Below are 21720 nucleotides of genomic sequence, written 5' to 3'. Positions count from 1 at the left end.
CAATAGGGTGTCAATAGTTACAATTATGATCAATCTTACTTAATCAGTTTATAAATGGATGTATATAAGTATATAATCAGTAGAATTATTTTTGTAGGTTTTATATAAATATATTGAATAATATGAATAAAAAAAATGTGTTACAGTGACCAATAGGGTGTTAAAGGCCCAAAGATTTTGCCTACGCAGCAGCTGGGCGCTGCGGTCGCTCCATGGCCGGGCGCCACCGGCCTCCTCGCCTCCGTCACCGCTGACGATATGGCACACAAGGGTAAGTAAGATTTATTTTAAATATCAATATATGAACAACAAATATTTTTTCAAATATGATAACACAAGAATCGAAACCTGATCGTATCAAAATCGACAAACAATTACCGATTACACGTAGAACTGAAAATTCAAATTATTAGGGATACCGAAAAGTACACTTTTTTGGTATACTAAATTTTATCGAAATTTAAAAAACAAAAATTACAACAATCGTGTGTCATCGATTAAATACAAAATACAATACTTCCTCTGTTAATTACTTTTTAATTTCCAAAATTATTATTACAGTCTTCCCAATATCCAATACTTGAAAATATCAATTAAACAATATTTTCCTTATATTTTTTCTTTTGGTTGAGTTCACTAAAGCTACTTTTTGTAGGTATTTATGAAGTTTAACAAAAGATTTTTTATTTTCCAATGCGTTCGATATTTCTTTTTTTGTTATATTTTTCATATCGATTCGATACAAAAGGGTTATATCACGTGCAGAGTTCTTAGGATTGAATGAATAGAAGGAGAAGGAAGAGGAGGAGGAGTAGGAGGAGGAATAAGAGGAAGAGGAAGAGTAGGAGTAGGAAGGTGGGGGGTACTTGGAATCTTAGTGGAGTCGAATCGGAACGTCCAAGAATCAAGAGGGAGACGTTCGGTTGATGGCTAAGGCGTTTAACCCCATTAGTCCTGAATGGAACTTCTCTTCTCTCCTGTCTCTCTTCTTCTTTCATCTTCTCTCTCTCTTTCTATCATTCTCCTTCACCCCCGCTGAAGCTCTCTTAACGCAGGGTCCAAAGAGGATGAGCAGACGACGTCTCAGGGCTTTCTAAAGCCGGCAGCTCCTGTGCTTCAAACTGGTTGCTCACTTCACGTATTGATTTCCATTCTCTCGTGCCTTCCAACACTCGCCCTTTTTCTCACTATACTTCTCTCTCTCTCTCTCTATCTTTCTTACTTTTATTTCCATTCGCGATCACCAATTTCCTGTTTCTTCGATACTAATCCATAAATTCGTAATAATATTAAACATACGATCCCGTAGAGATGCCACGATTATTTATTACAAAATGTTCGTGTGTTCATAGTTAAATTGAAATGAGAATTTATAAGAATTAATAGGGGAATATACTTTTGATAAAAATTTGTCGCGTATGTAAAGAAATGATTAATTATATCAGCCCTATTTTAAAATATTTTTTATGCACATATATTTTAGCGTAATTATTTAATTTTGTATGTGTCGTAAAAGTGTTTCTAATTGTAGTTTTTATCTAAAAAAAAAGAAAGAAACAATCTCCTTAGATTATTCTTTTTTTCCAATTTTAATCAATGTTGTTAATTTTGTGAGAGAAAAAAGAAAAGAAAAATTATTAATAAATATGTATCGTAGGGAAATTGGACATTAAAAAAAACTAGAACTTAGTTTTGATCAAATTGAACGTTTCGTCCCTTTATTGGGTTGTTTTGTTGGAATGTTTAAATATAACGCATTAGGATATAACGAAGTTTAGATGTTTAGTTTTTCGAATATTACAAGAATGTATGTCTGCTCAAATGAAAAAGATGCTGAACGTTAGAGATTGAGTTGCTGAATAAGTCCCAATAAATGGACGAAATATCCAATTTGATGAAAACTCTAAATTCTAGTTCTTTTTAATGTCCAATTTCCTTACGATACTTATTTATTAATAATTTTATTTTTGAACGAGATAAATAACTATTAATTGAAAAGAAAAATATTCTTATATTCATTTGATAAATGATTATAAGCAATATCCATCAGAAGAGGTATATAATAATATGATGATCTTAATAAATTCGCGAAGAGGATTCGTAATAGGAACTTAGAAGAATCCACAAGTGAGAGTAAACGACCTAGATCCGAGGTGGAACGCGGAGAACGATCGAAAATCCACGAGTTATCTGACCGAGTGCAGCTCAGTGGGGTGTGTAGCGTTAAGTTGGCGTTAGCTCATCGAATCGCCTCGATAGACCGACCTCGGCCGAACGAGATGAGGGTTTTGATCGATCGTACGTACAAATCGCGTTTCCCTTTTCTATATATCTTTCCCTTTCTCTCTCTTTCTCACTCACTCTATTTCCTTCTTTCTCTTTCTGTCTATTTTATTTTATTATTCCATCTATATATCACAATATGTTTTTTCATTTCTAAGATAAAAAATACACCCGTTACATTTTTCCTTATTTTCACAACGTTAACATCGATTCTAGCATAAATTTTCTAATATAAATCTATCGATACTCTGTGGAAATGATCGAGTCAATTCAATTTTTGCTGCAATATGAAAATAAGAAAAGAGTTAACAATATTGTGTCAAAATTATAATTTCGAAATGATATATTGGTAAAAATGAAAAAATTGATAATAAATTCTTCTTTCTCATTTTATTAGGACATTATCCTGTTATAATAGCTTTTTTTTTATTGTTATTTCTAGGCGCGATTTATTGATAAATAAATGATATCATTATATTGTATCAAATATAATTATCGATACGTAAATTAATCGCGTGGGTTTTTTTTACATTAATGATCGAATAAAAATGTATTTAAAAAATTCGAACAAAATAATAGATAAACACACCAAGCAATTTCTAACCTCGAAGTGTAATAAAAGGAAATTTATATATATAAAAAAAAAAAAAGAAAAAAGAAATAGAGAGAGATTATATATACAAATTAAAAATATGATCAATCATTGATAGTAAAGTTTAGATCGCGAAATTGTTTCGATAGTTTGCTATATTTATCTCCGTCTCGATCACGTGACTTCATTCTTTATTCCAACCATTGGGGGTGTGTATGAGAAAAAGAGAAAGAAATAGAGAAAAAGAGAGAAAGAGAAAAAAGAAAAGAGTGTCTCCCGGAAGTTTGGCAAATCGTTCGACCTCCGCTTTACCACGAAGAGAGAGAGAAAGAGAGAGAAAGAAAGAGAGAGAGAGAGTCGGGCTGTCAGCACGACGTCTACGTCGACGAATCAAGCCTCCCCCCTGTGGAGTCGCTTTTACTCGTAAGGGATGAGATGCTTGCCACTGCCTAAAGGAAAGGGAAGAAAACCAAAAGAATAAGAGAAGAAAAAAGGGTGGTGGCAAAAGAGATAGAAATATATAGAACGGGGAGGGAATTCAAGAATACGAAAAACGAAATAAGAATAAGAAAGGTTTGCCTGTTCTTCTTCTTCTTCTTCTTCTTCTTTATCTTTCTCTTTCTATTTTTCTCTTTTGCACCAAGCGTGATATAGATATATATATATATATATATATATATATATAGAAAGATAGAAAGATGGATAGATAGTGTAGAAGGGGTGAAGGGTATAGTGGTGTGTGCTGGTACTGCTGGGTTCCTGGAGCATTGATCGTTTCTGAATTCAGAGTAGATGGCAACCCCCGAGCGTTTCTTCAACCTCCTCCCCCTGTCCGCCCTCGTTCTCCTCCCCCTCTTCCTCTTCTTCTTCTTCTTCTTTCTCTTTCTACCTTAGGTCACCCTTCCTCAAGTCTGTCTTGAATATACGTACTCGTCTTCTTCGTACGTTCTACGTAACGAAAGAAAAGAAAAGAGAAGAGAAGGAAAGAGGAGGAGGAGGAGAGGGAGAGGGAGGAGGAGGAGGAGGAGGAAAAGAAGGGTGTCGTAAGAGAATGCGAAAAGGGAGAGATACGACGACTACGACGACGACGTTGGGGTTGGTTGGTTGTGGTGGGGAAGATAAGGGGTTGGGGGTGGTAGCTCTTTAAAACGACGACGAGAAGGCGTTTTCGTTCGTCTGGTGCAAAACAGACAGAAACCCTTCTTCTTTTTGATCCCACCATCCCTTACTTACTTTGACTAGAACCCGCAGCACATCCCCCGACAGCTCGGCGACTCTTATTCAATTAATTCGTAACCAACAAAAATGCCACCATCTTATATTTTTTTATCCTTCTTTTTTCTTTTTCTTCTTTCTTTCTTTTTTCTTTTTTCTTGATCTTACTCCCTTTCTCTCCCTTTTTCCCTGTGTTTTATTTTTCTTTTTTTTTTTGTGCATACCCTCAACATTTGTGTTCCTCCTCGAAGTTGCGTTGAAGAAAATCGTGAGAGGGATGAGTTGATATAACTCGTAAGAAATTTTTACTTTGAAATCTCGACTCCGAAGGGGTAAATCCTTTTCCCTTTTTCTTTTTTTCTTTCTTTTTACCACTACTCTCCTTCTTCTTCTTCTTCTTCTTCTTCTTTTCCTCTGTATATATTTTTCTTTTATTTTTTCTTTACCTTTTTATTTTCATCTTATTTCATATTTCTTCTTCCTCTCATCTTTTTCAACAGCTGTTAGTACTGGTGTTACTTCCACAGGATACGTTTGTGCAGTTCGCGGATGCTTTTGTTGTTTGTTTCCAAGTGTTCTTACCCTCACTACTTCTTCTTAACCCTCTGTTTCATCGTTTTCAACCCTTCCATCTCGTTTTCTCTCGTTTTATCTCTCGTTCTCTCTTTCCCATTCGTTCTTTCCGTTGGCGTTGAAGCTCCCAAGCGGAAACGCTCGTTTCGTTTGGCACCTCGGGGGATCTCGATGACGAGGAGGAGAACCTTCGTAGAGAAATTGTAATTAGCTCCTCGACGTTCCTTCCGTAGCCTGATCTTTCTCTCTCTCTCTTTCTCTTTCTCTTTCTCTTTCTCTTTATTTTTTTCTCACTCTTATTCTCGTGATACCTCGAGACCTTTAATTGTCAGCCCTTTTTCCCCACTTTGTTCTTCATCGGTAAAACGAAATCGATGGTTACATTATTATTATTATTATTATTATTAATATAATAATAGAAAAAAATGATTAATATTTTTATTTATCTATTAATAATTTTAATATGTGAACGACAGTAACAGAATAATCATCCTTTCTATAAGTTGATTTTTTTGATTTTCCAATGAAATTAAATCAATAATAATGAATGGTAATTACGTGGAAAAATGCGCTCGTTAATCGAGTATCAATGATTTATTTATTCCACTAAGCGTTTCATTTAGTAAAATACAAATATCCAATCGATTAAAAAAAAGTCTTGGTACTCTGTGTAATAAAAATATAAAACAAACAAAAAATTCATGTCTCAGTCGTTATAAATACTTTTCCACGAGTGTTAACTAGTCATTCGTAGAATTTTCCAACCATCTTTTTCTATTTCAATCCCCTATAAAGTAAAAATAAAATAAAAAGAAAAAGAAAAAAAAGAAAAAGAGTAGAAAAGAAAGTAATAGAAAAGAGAAAGAAGAACTAGAAGAAGAAGAAGAAGAAGTAGTAGTAGTAGAAGAAGAATAAAAAGTAGACTACTACTAAAAAGAAAAGAAGTTCGATAGCTGTCGAGCAAAGAAGTTCAAAGAGAAAAGAGTTTTTATTTACTTGGTCAAGTCGACCTCGCCGATGTCACTCAAGGTCGAAGAAGGAGGCCTTCCTTTAAGCTGAAAGTTACTATCGAAATAGGAGGACCTTTTTTTTTTTCTTTTTCTTTTTTTTACTGATATGGGAAAATTTCTTCTTATCTTCCCCTTACTTCCTGTCTTTCCTTCCTTCCTTTCCTTTCCTTTCGTTTCGTTTCGTTTCTTCACTCGTTCGTTCACTCGATTTCTACCTTCATTCGTTCCAACGTTCATTCGTTCCTACGTTCCATCGTTCCTTCCTTCCTTCCTTAGTGGTAGATAGTCGAACACAGGGGGACTGTACGTCTTGCATCAAGTGTATTCGACTGTAAAATTCCCTCTTCAAACAGAAACGGGTGGCTGGCACATTTTAGGCGGGTGGTAGCTTGGGCCACCATCACGAAGAAAAGGGCGGGGGGGGGAAGCAGGGGGGGCAGGGGGAGTCCAAGGAATTCGAAGTCCCAACGCAAAGACCGAGAGAAAAAGAGATAGTATGGTAGGATAGAGTGTGTGTGTGAGAGTGAGAGAAAGAGAAGTACTGATGCAAGGAAGAGCAAAAATATCCAACGAGTATCCAGCACACGTACGAAATGGCTCGATAGATAGCCGTAAAAATCCTCCTCCAGTCCGTTCCAGTCTCTCGAGATACTTGGCTACTAAGGCGAAAGAGAAAAAGGTTCGAGAGGAGGAAAAAGTCCGAGTGGAAAAATGAAAGGGGAGTTAGAGGGGGGGAGGTAGAGTGGGGGAGAGAGGGAGCCTTCAGACAACGTAGAATATTCACGAATATTCCCTCGCAATTTACTATATTCTTTTCTTTCCCTTTTTCTTTTCTTTTTTTTTCTACTTTTTCTTTTTTTTTTTTTTTTCTTTTTTTTATTAATTTTATTCTTTATCTAAGATTGGAAGTAAGGGAAAGAGGAATTTAAATTATATTACGCGGATAGATTTATATTGAAAAATGTGTTGGGTAATATATTATTATAAATTGGATGTATTTTATTTTTGTAAGAAAATTGTTTATCTATTTTTGCAGATATTTTGTCTTATAATATTATAGATATAATTCGTATTTCGAATAATAACATTTTTCATACAACATTTGATGTACTTTTTTCTTATTTTCTTTCTTTTTTTTTTTTGCTAGAATGTTTAATGAATAATTTCTGGTTTTCTGTTCTTTTTTTTTTTTTTTGAAGATATATATCAAATCGAAAGACCGTAAAAGAAAAATTGAAGTTGTCGAGAAGGTAATAAAACGAATGCTCATTAACGAGATAGAATAGAAGTGCTTGATATCACCCTCCTTCGCACCATTGTCACTTCTAGAAACTAACGTTATGGGAATTTCATGGATTTTCTTTGGTCGATAACGTCCCGATCGTTTCGTTGATTTAACGCTGATAGTTTCAACGAAGAAATCGAAAGACAAAGTGCGATTGGATTGTGTATCTGCCCGAAGAGAGTAGCTTATATATCTTTTATCAAATTTATATTTTATATTTTCTTTCTTTATGATTATACGCATCTGTGCACATGCGTGAACGATATTTTCTTACGTAAATGAACAATAAGCAAATTTATAATTACGTATTGAACGTGTTATTTTCCAAATAACTTATTTAACGTAACATTAAATAAAGTATGAATAATTTTATATACTTTATCAATAATTAATTTTAATACATTATATAATTATTTATTAATTTTATTTATTCAATTATTACAAGCGCCTTATATATCTTGCACAAATGTTTTATGAATTAATAGAAATATTAATGAATTGTTTTTAATAGCATGCGAATAAATGTATGTGGGTGTGTGTAGATTAACGTTAGAAATAAAAATAATATAATTCAAGGGGAAATGTGAAAAAATTTTCATCTTCGCGCTGTCCTAATGAAAAATATTATCTAAAGGAAAAAATTTGACATAAACTACGTTGATACGTAAGCGTTACTTCATGGCAGCTTTCCAAATAACACGTTTTCAATGTTACAAACGACGTACTCGTCGTCGATGACATTTCACGACGTCGCGACGTCGATGACGACGTTCTCTTCTCTCTCTCTCTCTCTCTCTTTCTATCTCTCTTTGCTTTCCATAAAAGGGCAAAAGAGCTTTGAAGTAGAAAAAAAAGGAAAGAGAGAGAAAAAAAACGATAAAAAATAAAACGTAACGAATAAAATTCATACGGCTCTAAGAAAATAACATTTTATTCCCAAACAAAAAAAAGTAACATTTAAAATATTAATATTTAATAATAATAATAATAATTGTCATTCAATATGCTTGTACAATCCTACCATCGAATAAACGATATTATTATACGCAATGTAAGAAGAAATAACATAGATTATATATATATAAAAAAAAAATAAAATTGAAACGATATGCGCAAAGAATCGAAAAATATTTTCGGTAGAAAGAAAAGAGATAGGAAATAGGAGATCTCATAAATATTTATCAAAGGAAAGCGAACACAAAGCGTGTGTCTCTCTCTTTATCTTTTCCTTCCTTTTTGATTCCGATCACGAGGCGGGAAAATAAAACCCGAATTCAAATCAAAAAAAAAGATATACAGGAAAACATACACACACACACACACAGAATAAAGAAGTAAAAGTAGCAAGTTAAATAAATATTTTGACAAATTTCGTCTTTAGGGTCGAAGATAGATTGAAGATAGAAAGAGAAGAGGATAGTGGTTAAAGGTGTGTATATATATATAGTAAGGATTGCATTTAGGATGTACTAGGATCAGAAAAGGAGAAGTGGGAGAGGGGAGGTGAAGGGGGTGAAGGGGGGGGGTGGTTGGCTCGGATGCTTATCCGTGGGTACTCGCACAACCGTCGACCTAATTTTCCCCTAAACGTTTCCGGAGATTACATCGGTTTCTCTTTGTACGGTACCCCGTGGACGTCTACGTGTTTCAATAGGGGGAAAGAGGGAGACCCCCATAAGCTCATCTCGACTCGGGAAATGTAAGACGGATTCGCTTACGTAAGAATAAATATCCGACAATTGTGTGTGTAATATTTAAACGAAAATTGTGCAATTGTTTCTTTTTTGGGGGATGGGGATAGGGAGGGAGGGAGGGGGAGGGTTTCTATTCGTCGGCACGCGTTAAAACATACTTGGAAACGTTTTTCTTCCCGATTTTATATTATTCTTTCTCTTTCTCCGAGAACACTTGAGTATAAAAAAAAAAGAAAAAAAAAGAAAGGACAAGAAGAAAAAATAAAAAGAAAATGGAAACTCGTTCGCGTACTCGCTTGGAACGTATTTCCTTTTTCCATGTTCAAGACGCAGAAGCGTAATTTCTCTCCCTCTCTCTCTCTCTCTCTCTCTCTTTTTCTCGTTTTCTCGCTTTCGACTGAGAAGAAGAAAAGAGAGAGAGAGAGAGAGAGAGAGAGAGAGAGAAATGAAAATAATAATAAAAAAAGAAAACAAGAAGAAAGGAAAAAAAGGGTAAAAAAAGAGAAGTAGTAGTAGATTGTAGGTGCATATATAGGAAAGGAGAAAAAAACAGTGCGTGAGATCGTTAGCAGGTCTAGGTAGAGGAGTCAAGAAGTCAACGATAATGACGTCGTTCAGTTTTTGACGACAACCTGTACCGCTAGGATTTCCATTTGATTTTTCGCAAGGCTCGTTTGTCTACTCTCTCTCTCTTTCTTACATACACACACACACATACTCTCTCTCTCTTTCTCCGACTTTTATTTCACTATTTTCTTCCTTACTCTTTCAGATTCCTTAATTTCGCGCGTCTACATATTACTTACTCCGTACTTATTATTTTAACGCTTTATTCTTGTTTGCTTGCTTGCTTGCTTGTTTGTTTGCTTGCATCCATCTTTTGCGCGATAAACTCTGAAACGTTTGGTGTTTAAGTTGTTGTTGTTGTTGTATTGTTGTCGGTGAAAAGCTTCTTTTCTGTCTTTCTTTATTTCTTTCTTTTCTTATTCCTCTTCTATCCTTTTTCTCATCCTTCTATTTGCCCACTCTTTCTCGAGTCCTTGAAAGGAGGACTACCGACATGGTCCGCCACTTCAGATTCTGAAGTTTCGGCAACCGAGTCCGATTCCCGCACAATAATAACTATTCCACCCGCACACCTGCTCTTTATCTCTCTCTCTCTCTCTCTCTCTCTCTCTCTTTTCTCGAGAACTCTACTCCATAAATTCCCCCGATTTCGAGTGTTGTCCTGACCTAGTATGTATATATATATATAATACTAGTTTTCGTAACAATCATAAGTTTAAGCCGTCTTTATCGTACCATAGTCACAATTATTACTATTCTTGTTTGCCTTGTCATTTATACTTCTTCAGAATTCATTTTTTTGTTCAGCTTTTATTTAAATAAATATTTCATAATTTTGTGAAATATATTATACACTTATACCTGGTGTTGTTTTTTTTTATATCAACAATTTATTTCCAGACACGATAAATCTGTACAATCATTTTCATTTTTAAATCATACTTTTCCTATGATTCATTTTCTTTTTTTCTCGATAAATTCATAGTCCAAGTATTAAATACAAGTGCAAAAAAAGAAAAAAGAAAGACAAACGATGATCGAAATCGATATGCGCATATTACGACAACCTTTCTTTTTCTTTTCTTTTTTTTTTTTCTATATACCCAGTATATTCCCACAGTTGATCATTCCGATACGGAAACTAATTATGTCAAAACCCCTCACGTGGGCACAAGTCCCACGAGAACAAGCAGGGCCAAACCACAATACGAACCAGTCGATGTCATTGTGCACCTTGTAAACGATTGTGCTTATACGCCTCTGTAAAAGTGGTGGAGAGGGTGTTTCGGTGGAGATGAGGTAGAGAGTGTGGAGTGGAAGAGGGGGGAGGGGGGTACTGGGGAAACGAATCTTACGGGTCGTACGAACCCTAGTTTTACGTTCTGGATCCTGCTTCTGGACCCTTTTTGCGTTTTTCGTAATAACTGGTGAAAAAAAATAGTTGGGGGGTTAGGGGGAGGGGGAAGAGAAGCATTCCCTATCGAAGATTCAAGAAGAATCTCCCTCGTACATGTCGATCGCGATTAAGCTTTTCCCTTCTCTCTCTCTCTCTCTCGTTCTCTTTTTCTTTTCTTTTCCACGAACAAGCACAGACAGCAGACGGATTACCACGTTGGAACACATGTCGTTCCGCATTGTTAACCCCGATTTCACATTTTTAACGGAAATACTTCCACCTGGTACGTCGTCAACTTCGTATCCTTCTTACATGAATATTAACATTTTTGTTAGTTTTTTTTTTTTTTTTCTAAAAGTATACTTGTGTCTTCATATTAAATTTCATATCAGATCGATAAATAATATTTGAAATCAATTAGATTATCTTCAAAGTATTGTATTTGATATAAGGAATAACGCGTTACAATATATGTATATATAGAATAATGAAATTTGATATACATTAGAGTATCGTTTTAAAAATACATATCGATTAATCTTGAAATAATTAATCATTCGATGAAATATTATACAATCATAAAAGTCAACATTTCTCCCAATGTACTAAGTACTTTAACTTATCCCATAATACACACCAATCCAATTGTGAATTCCATTCATAGTAATTGGAGTTGAAAATGTTATCCCACGTTCTAATTGTTGAATAGGGAGGACCTTGAGGATGGACCACTTTTTTTTGTTCTTACCTATTTCTATTCTTTATTCCTTTTTCTGTTCTTTTCTGAAGAGTTATCGGCATTTCTTCACTGGCGGGTCTTCATGAATGCCAAGATAACCATCGTGGATATACCAAAAGATAGAGAGAGTGAGAGAGATATAGAGACAGAGAGACAGAGATAGATAGATAGAAGGTAGTGAACTCCAGTGCCGACGTGGACGAAGCTACGTGTACGCGCATATTCTATGTGGAAGCTGTAGACGGGCCTTTTCCACGTAGTGCACCCAGAGAAGCGGCTCTGACAGATCCGTTGGCGCGGAATAACGCGTTTACGAGCTCTTTGTCCGGTCCGCTTTGGACGGCACGGTTGGCTCCGTTTTCTCCTACCCTGGCTGTTGCTGCTGCTGCTGCTGCTGCTGCTACCCTGCCCTACCTTGCCTTTCCCTACACTCTACCCTGCCCTATCCTGGTGCTGTTGCTGTTGCTGCTGCTACTGCTGCTGTTGTGCTGTTGTTGCTGCTGTTGCTGCTGCCGACACTGCCGTTTCTGCCGATCCTGATCTATTCCCCGACCTTCCAGCTCGCCGGCACAGGTTGGCCTCCAGGTAATTGGATAATTCGACCCGGAAGAGAAACCCCACTGTCAGGAAGCTCGGACCGATCGTGTCGACTTGCTCTCTCTCTATCTGTTTGTATAGGTACTTGGATAGAGAGAAAGACGAGACCCATAAAGTGGCCCTGTTTTCTATGCCCTTATACATTGAAAGAGAGACTCCCTGTAATATGATCGATTAGAAATTTGTTGCTTCAGAATTTCCTCATTTTTTTTTTTTTTGGATGTATATTGTTGTGGGGGAAATTATGAAGAGAATGTATACTTTATCCTGATATTTCAATTAATGTTTTTAAATATTATTTGAAGAAAATGTGATCTTTTATAATAAATTTGATATCATATATTATTGGCATCATTATTTAATCACAGGGGTTATTTAATGGGACTTCTTCAGCAACTTAATCTTTATAGTTCATCGTCTTTTTTTCATTGAGTAGACATACATTTATATTTTTATTTTTAATATTCAAAACACAAAACATCTAAACTTCGTTAAGTATTAGCTCGTTATCAATAAATCCCAATAAAGGAACGAAACGTCCAACTTAGTTAAATTAAGTTCTACTTCTTTTTATGTCCAAGTTTCCTGTGATAACTTCTCATTGAGAATTTTATTTTTGGACTAGAGAAACAACGGGTTATCCTAATATTTCAATTAACGTTTAAATATTATTTGAAGAAATTCGATATCATATATTATTGGCATCATTATTTAATCACAGGATTAAGATTCGTTTGTTTTTATATTATTTAAGAAGTATTTAAATTTGGGATCATTGACCGATCGAAATTTTCATAATTAAATATATCTAAGAATCATCTATCAATACGCGTTAAAAGGGTGAAGTTGTGAAGTTCTCTTGAAACGTCTAATTCAATGATATATACATCACAGACGATCGGAATCGAAGAAAAGACCCTTGACCTGGTACTATAAGAAACCAACATACATCTGTCGAATAGTCGACGTTCTTTTCTCCCCTGTCGATGATCAGGGATGAATCGAGTTGTCAATGGGAGGCCATTAATAACGCTAATAACTGTTGGGACCACGTTTTCGGTAGAAAGGTCGAGTCTTTGATGCAAAAAATAGAGAGAGAGAGAGAGAGAGAGACAGACAGAAACAGACAGAGAGGGAGAGAAAAATAAGGGTGGGGGGAAAAAGAATATTGTACTGCTGATTCTGCTGCTGCTGCTGCTGATGCTGCTGTTGCTGCTGTTGGCTGCAAAAGTAGTAGCTCGGTTGCAGGTCAAAGCGTGCGGCAGCACATTGGATACAAACAGCGACACAACAAATACTCCAAGGCTCATTGTCCTCTTCAGCAACAGGACAGTCGTTCACAAGCTTCACTAGAAATGGGAATGGAAGAAAACCTATGAGGGTTCCCTCATTTTCAAAACATGTCTACAACAATAAGGCTATTATGATGATCGTAGCTATCGATGTTTCTCCTTCTTCTTCTTCTTCATTTCTTCTTTCTCTTTTTATTTTTTTCTACTTTCTCTCTCATTCTCTATATATTTCGATTTCATCTTTTTACAAGTGGTCAATTCCTGCACGTCTAAACTGACCCTCGTCATGTCGTTTTCAGCATCTCAATAGGCTAACGACACAGAAGCAGAGTATTGGAGTAACAGAGAGAAATAGAAAAAGAGAGATAGGAAGAGTACTTTTTCATCGTACGATTTCACCGAGAAAATAGGAGACGCCACTCGATATAATGTATTATGTGTTTCGGTATATCATAGATGTACGTCTTCTTAGAGAAGCCTTCTCTCTTGTTACTTGTCATTGAAGAGATCTATGAGAATTCTTATAAATTATATACCACTGTATGTGTAATATCATGTGGGAAATTGTATATATCAAAAACCGTATTATGGAAAAATTTAAAGAGATTGATATATATATAAGAAAATTATATAAAATAATTTAAAACACGATAGAGGAATATTTTTATACGATATATACAATTTTACAATAATCATAAAAAACAATAAGAACAACGTTTGATTAACAAATAAATCGTCATATTACGAATGAATAAAATAACTCTCAAAAATAATTGATAATATTCGAATAAATAAATAAATGAAAATAAATATATCATCAACATTAACATAACAAGAACATTTATAATATGGAAATATTTCTCCATTTCCTCTAAAAATATAATAAATACAAGAACAAAAATCATAAATAATTTCTCATGGTATAACGATGACGATTAAATACAATAAATTTCGATGAAATATTATAAATCAGAATCCTATTGAAAAAATTGTATGGTATGTTTATATTATAAGAATTGAAAGTAAGAAAATGTTGTCTTTGATTGTGCTACTTAAAATCCGAGTTCTCTTTATCCTCTCGACCGATTATCCTCGGTAGTGCAGAATCGTTCAGGAGCGGGATACTCGAGACCAAGTGGGCATCCAAACCGACTCCTCCCTCCTACTTTCCCTCCGAAGTTGAGAAGCCTCAAATGGCTTCAGGGGTGTCTCTTCTCTCTTTATCTCTCTCTCTCTCACTCTCGTTCATTCATTCTCCGGAAGCACTTCTCGGCTTGGAACGATTGAGACACCAACGAAACTCTGTACCATGTCGGTCGAGGTGAACCAACCTTAAACCATCCACGTTGAAACCGTTTGTTGACGGTCCTTCTCTTATTCTCCTTCTTCTTCTTCTTCTTCTTCCTCTTCTACTTCCTCTTCCTCCTTTTCTAATTCTCACACTAATTGTCACGTTACTTTACAAGCAACCAAGCTATCGTTACTGTCCTAAAGTTTCCTAAAACTTTGATCTATTTCCAATCATTCCATTACATTCTACCAATTCATTTCAATTTTAATTGGAATCATTAGTTTCAATCATTTATAAAACAAATGAATCAAATGGATAAATGGGGGAGGGGAGGTTTGAAAATTGAAATGGTATATCAAATGAGAAAAAAATCTTTATTATCTTTCCTTAAACATATATCATTATTATTATTATTATTTAATCGTTTATGGCACTAAAAATATTGTTACTTTTTATCAATAATAATTTCATTGTCAATTTGAGTAGAATGATTTAGATACTCGTTTAGAAGTATTTAGATGGTAAAGTTAGATTTTGAAATATTTGAATAGGAAATAGGTGATTTTTTTTGTTTTCTGATAGAAATAAAGAAATAAATAAAAAGATTAACGGATTAACATCCAATTCAACATTGGAGCGTTAAAAGTAGGGAGAAATTGTTCGATGATGATGCCAAACCCCCCCCCTCTCTCCTCAGAGTTCGCACGCGTCGTAATTGATTATCTTACTTCGACGAAAGTGGGACCACCCCGAAGAACAATAAGAAAAAGGAAGAAGTAACGTGACAGAAAGAGAGAACAAGCGTTCGGATGATGAATGTGCCGTCTCAGTTACCACGTCAGCGAGGCTCTGTCGCTCGTTTGTAAACGAGCTTCCCCTTTTTTTCTTTTTTTTTTTTTTTTACTTTTTTTTTACTTCTTTTCCTCTTGCTTTCATTCTTTTTGTTTTTCAACCATCGACTAGCTCCGTGTGTTCTTTAACATAGGAAGTCTTCAAGAGATTATTCTTAACGAGATAAAGGAAGAAAATACGAAAGTCAGGTCTCTATTTATACACCTATTTATCTTCTACAAGTATATATAATCGATAAGTCATTTAATACAGTTAATTGATAGAACATTCAAACTTTGTCATAATTATTTTCATTATTCTTTCGTTGTATTATTTTACTAATATATATATATATATATATATAAATTTATTTAATTTATATTTATTATATACACAAATTATATAATCTAACAAATATTAATCGAATCTATTCTCTGGGTTAGATATATTATTAAATTAATTAATACGAAAAGTAATATAAATTAGTTAACCCTTTTAGAACAAATTAATAATAATAACAATAATAACAATAGTAATAATAATAATAAAATACATTTAATGACAAGTGGTAGGGCATGAGATGGTACTTTTAATGAAGTCCTAATAAACGAGAGAATTAAAGTCGAGATATAGTATAAGAGAAAGAAGGGGTGGTCACCCTCTTTCAACTGATATTTAATACAAACGTTACAATATCAAAACACGAGGTTCGCAGAATGGCCACTCGAGCGAGCACCCCTTCGCGCCGGTAATACCCGCGTAGTATTCCACTTGGGCTGACTTCAAGGTACAACCCCTTTTCATATTTGTCGCGTGCGCGCGCACGTACGCACGTACGCACGCACGTACGTACCTTAAACACTTATACATATATATATACATATTCCTCTCTCTCTTTCTCTTTCTATGATATTTCGTATCGCGTTGTTGTTCACACGAACACCATACACCAAACTATCATTCCCCCTAGGCCCTAAATACGACAATGGGAACCAAGAACTAACGTTTTAAACTACGACTGAGTTATTTACATGTGTTATTATCGCTCGTTATGAACGAACCATTCAAAGTGTTACAATTTACCCTTTCTCTCTCTCTCTCTCTCTCTCTCTCTTTTTGATACCCATCTAGTAGTACCTTTTTATTCTTTTTCTTTTTATTCTACTTTACTCTACTCTACTCCCCCTTTTCAAAACATTTTGCCTGCCTATTTATAAATTATTAAAACTACAAATGAGATAACACCAAATGTCAAGGAATATCTTTTCCTTTTATTTTATTAAATAACACCCCTTATGTGTTACGTCCCTCCCATTCTCTCTTCCTTCGTGCCAACTTTTTTATTTCTATTGTCAACAAAATTGAATTAATATTTAAATCACAATGTATACAATTTCTTAATTCATGAATTACGCGTAGAAAAGGTAAAAATTGGAAGAATGCGGATAGGGAATTGGGGTAGGGGAGGGGGTGGGACAGCGGGCGAAGTTTGAAAAGGGCTTTTTATGATTGTCGAAGGTTGAAACACGCGAGAAATCGCAAACTATCGCGAACGTACTATATACCTACTATCGAGGCCCATTTTCGAAAGTCAATCGACCGTGAGTCTCTTCCTACTCTTCTCTCCTCTCTTCTCCTCTTCTCTTCTCTCTTCTCCTCTCCTCTCCTCTCCTCTCCTCTCCTCCCTTTCTCGTTGATGGCGTACGCTCGTAAATCTCCCTTATATGACTCCTCTCTCTCTCTATCTTTCTCTATCTCTATTTCTATCTTTCTCTCTTTCTCTCTCTCTCTCTCTCTCTCTTTCTCTCTCTTTGTCTCTCTTTCATTTCACTGACTGCCACCCCGGCGACACGTCGAATTAGCCTCGACGGGAAGTTTTTGGGAATCGTCGATTCGCAAACGCGTCCTTCGCGTTAAATGGAGCCCCACATTTTGTTGGAACCCTCGTTTTATCGTTTCATATATATATATAGATATATATAATTTTTTTTGTCTCTTTTTATTTATTTATTTTTATGTCTATATATATATATGTGTGGTGTGTGGGTATGTGACTTTTTGTATTTGATAAAGATAGGCGCATTCGTGGTTATTGTAATCTTTTTGTTGATATATTTTATAGGTTTGAGATCATGTGTGTGTGTGTGTGGTTTTATTATTGATTTAATATTTAATATTAAATATATTTTTTGTTTTTTAATCTTAAAACATTGATGAAACATTAAATGCGTATCTTTATAATTTTGAATTTTCTTTATTATCTTTTTGATTTTAAAAAGTAATTAATATATATTTTTGATTATTATTATTGTTATTATTATTATTATATTTGTAATAATTTAAGAACGATAAACGAAAGATATAGTCGTGGGAAGATACAGATATTTTTATATACGAAACCATTCGAAAATATCAAATAAAAGAAAATAAAATAATCCACACCCCACATACACGCACACACACCTTAGTCATCTTTTATTATCTAACGATCGTAGAATCTAACGCATGGTAGTTCTCCTCGTTCTTTCGTAAAAAAAAAAAGAAAAAAAAAAAAAAAAAAGAAGAAATCAAGGCGTGGCAACTTGGCGAACGTTTATTCTGTGATGTTCGATTATAAGATTTGTTCGTCTCTTGTCCAGGAACACAATGAATCTCGAAAAGTTATCTTTCTAGGATGAAACTAGCTCTATGAACGCGACCCCTCTCTGGGCTACGTCATCGTCCTTGAAAAAAGGATCTAGAAACGCGTGAAAAGTATCTCCACGATGAAGAACGAAAGAGCTGAACGAAACTTTCCTTCTTTCTTTATTTCTTTCTTTCTTTCTTTTTTTCTACTTCGATCGGGGTCGGAGTTAGAAAGAAGATAAAAATAAAAAGAACATACATGATCTACGAGACAGGAGAAAGTTTTTGTTCGAAAAGTCGCAAAACTATCATTGTAAGATGTTACACGCGTATTGTATTATTACGTGAATGTGATTCGATTAAATTTAATCCACAATTGCTTCAATCATTCGGAAACACATATTATATATATATGTATTTTATCTTTAACGCGTTTCTCCTTTATATTTTTTTTCTTTTATAAAAATCTAGCTGTGTTTAATTCACGGTTTAACAGTAAAATTGAAAATTGTACTATTTTAGCAATTTAACTTTTATTTAATTTAACAAATAAATGTGTGTGTATGTGTGTGATTCAATCATATGGAAATACGAAACATTTTATCTTCGATCTATTTTATTTCTTCTTTTAGGCGCGCGCGCGCGGATGTGTGTGTGTGTGTGTTTTCTTTTTGTATAATTTGTTATAAATATTTTTCATGAAATAAAATAAAAGATTTATTTAAAGTTTAACACAACACGTACATCGATATATTGCGATCGAAGAAAATTTGTTTGAATACATAGAAAATATATCTTTTCGTGTTAATAAGAAAATTGGTTATTTTCAAGGTCACAGCGGAGTGAACCAATTGGGTGGTGTCTTCGTCGGTGGTAGACCACTTCCGGATTCGACGAGGCAAAAGATCGTCGAACTTGCACATTCCGGGGCACGTCCTTGCGATATTTCAAGGATCCTGCAGGTCAGCAATGGCTGTGTTTCGAAGATCCTTGGCAGGTTGGTTGAAATACTGCACATGTTTTATTTTAATATGTATCAACGTAAAATACTAGAGATTTATAAGATTCGAACAAAAAAATAAAATATACTTCACAATTTCTTTTTTTAGAATCGTATCTCATATCGAATAAAAATAATATTATTACGTTTGCGTTTTGAGAATGTTTGTAAGTTCTGTTCGCGGCATCTGTGTAAACTTCATTCGCGATGAAATCGTTAAACTATCGATCTCATTCGTATATGTATATAGATAAATAAATATATCTGTGTACGTATACGCGTGTACGTGTACGGTGTATGTTAAAATAGAACTTTCGGTGTTTATTAAAGGAAATCGTTAATCATTGAAATTAATTAACATTTCGATAATGATCAAAACTGTAATTTTATTAGTAGGTAGTTTGATTAAAAAAAAAAAAAAAGAGAGAGAGAGAGAGAGAAGCTTTTGAAGTAACGTTATCTATAATATTTATCTACTTCTTTGAAAAATTTAGTGTGATTAATTAAACACCAAACAGAAGCATTAATTATATCGAAACGAGACATATATGTCTTCAAATAAATTCTACCAACTTATCGTACTTTTTCATTGAAGAAAAATTATACGAATAAGTACGTAATCCTGTTCTATGAATACATTAAAAATTAAAAATACTTAATCTTATCTTTGTTCTTTTTTTTAATAATATTTATCTTCTCCTCTTTGTAATATATATTTGATAATTACGCGTCAAAAAACACAAGTATAGATACGATTTTCAAAATAGAAATTTTTGTAATTTTAAAATAAAACACGAAGAGGAAGAAGAGGAAGAAAAGAAGTAGAATGGTTAAATATATTTTCTTGGGGATGAAAAATAAAAAATTCGGGAAAAGGACTTAGGAAGTCCATTCGCAAGCCTACTAAATTGTACCGCAAAATATTATTGTTGCAGGTACTATGAGACCGGATCCATAAGGCCAAGGGCCATTGGCGGCAGCAAGCCGCGAGTGGCCACGACGGAAGTCGTCAACAAAATTTCACTTTATAAAAGTGAATGTCCGTCGATTTTTGCTTGGGAAATAAGAGATCGTTTACTGCAAGAAGGCGTCTGCACCAACGACAACATTCCAAGCGTGAGTATTCGAATAGTAATCGACAGTTATATCAAACATATTAATCTGTTCTTTTATATCCTCATATCCTTCATATGAGAATCATGTAACATTCGTTAAATAGAAAATATTCGAACGATGTCACAAATATTCGATCGTTATATAATATTTATTTTCATTTTAATTATAGAATTTAAAATTTGAAAATATTCGATCTTATTCGTAAAAAATTTGTTTTCTAATTTTAAATATTACAAAATATTTAATATCGATAATAATCGAAAAGAAATTTATTTAAAATTATAATTAATAAATAATCTTAATCTATACATGAAATTCATTTTATAATATAATATATATAATCTTAATAAATTAACCGAGTTATATTAAAAATTATATATATGTGTTATATATTAAAATATAGAAATAAATTTCTTTGACTTAAAATATTAAACATTCGCGCATATAAAAGTATCTGAAGAAAAGAAATACAAAAACTATATATATACACATACATATATATATATATATATTGTACATAGAGTATCGAGATACTTGTACGCACATAAACGCGTTTAAAAGCGTTCAGCATGTTGTCAGTAAAGGGCTGGTACGAGCGTGCTCAACGAGAGAACGGTTGTAAAGACGATGTCATAAAGCATGTCGCAAAACACACGTAATGGAGCCCAACTTTTCGGTATGGGAGGAAGAGGAGGAGGAGGAGGATTGAGGGGGTGGTCGAAAGGGGGATGAACGCGCAGGCGTATTGTTAACGGGGCTTTGTCTACTCACACAAAACACGACCGCATTTACATAGATAGCACTAGTCGACTTTCGTGTAGAAGAGGATGAGGGTTTCAACGTTGGATGGTTGCTGTTAGGTTGCTGTTAGGCTGATACTGGATACACAGATAAATAGGAAAGATAGGAATTTCTTTTTTTTTTTTGATGAAACGAATGGGAAATCATAGAAATATGTTCGATATTGAATACATTTTCTCGCGTTGGATATTTGTTTCGTAGAATAACGTTTCGATACGTTTGAAAATTAATTCACATAGTCGTATACGTGCATCATCCTATTATTTATTTTTCTATAATATTCTAGTAAATATTATATATATATTTTTTTCTCTTTTTTTCCCTTAATCTATATATATAAATAAGAAATCATTAAAAAATACAAAAAAAAAAAAATGCATTCGATATTTTCCATGCAATAAATTCGCAATTAATAATACAAATCTTTCCTGTGTTCTGATAAAAAATCATTGAAAAAGGAAATAAAAAAAGGAATTATTATCACCGAGATAAAAAGAAATTCGCGCGCGCGCGTACACACACACACACAGTTATACACCCCTTAACGGAATCTTTATTCTCAACTGGTATTTTAAAAAATATTTAAATTTGTACAGAGAGGAGAAAAGACGAGAGAAACGTTTCTGAAGAACAAGGGAATCAATTAAGAGATTGCTCGAAAAGGAGAAGGGAAATGCGCGACGCATGGATCAAAAGGAGATTCTTTGACGTCTCTTTCTTTTTTTTTTTTTTTTTTTTAAATAGAAGATGAGAGCCTCTGACGGTATCCCGGAGGCAGTGGCGCGAGTAAACCAATAACGCGTCCGCCACGCC

General features: G+C 34.2%; 1 protein-coding gene across 1 annotated transcript in view; it reads left to right on the top strand.

Moving 5' to 3' along the window:
* LOC106793876 (paired box protein Pax-6-like) overlaps positions 1-21720 on the top strand; it is a 53357-nt gene that overhangs the window by 9313 nt on the left and 22324 nt on the right. Inside the window, exons 2-4 of the mRNA XM_014761153.1 lie at positions 147-271; positions 18822-18987; positions 19926-20106. Of these exons, the coding sequence (XP_014616639.1) occupies positions 259-271; positions 18822-18987; positions 19926-20106 (360 nt within the window). The 5' untranslated portion in view covers positions 147-258. The remainder of the gene's footprint in view (positions 1-146; positions 272-18821; positions 18988-19925; positions 20107-21720) is intronic.

The sequence above is a fragment of the Polistes canadensis genome, unplaced genomic scaffold (assembly GCF_001313835.1).
Source record: "Polistes canadensis isolate GaletaPanama2010 unplaced genomic scaffold, ASM131383v1 scaffold_20, whole genome shotgun sequence".
NCBI lineage: Eukaryota > Metazoa > Arthropoda > Insecta > Hymenoptera > Vespidae > Polistes > Polistes canadensis.
Note: the sequence above shows the minus strand (reverse complement) of the source record. Positions and strands in the feature narration are given on the sequence as shown.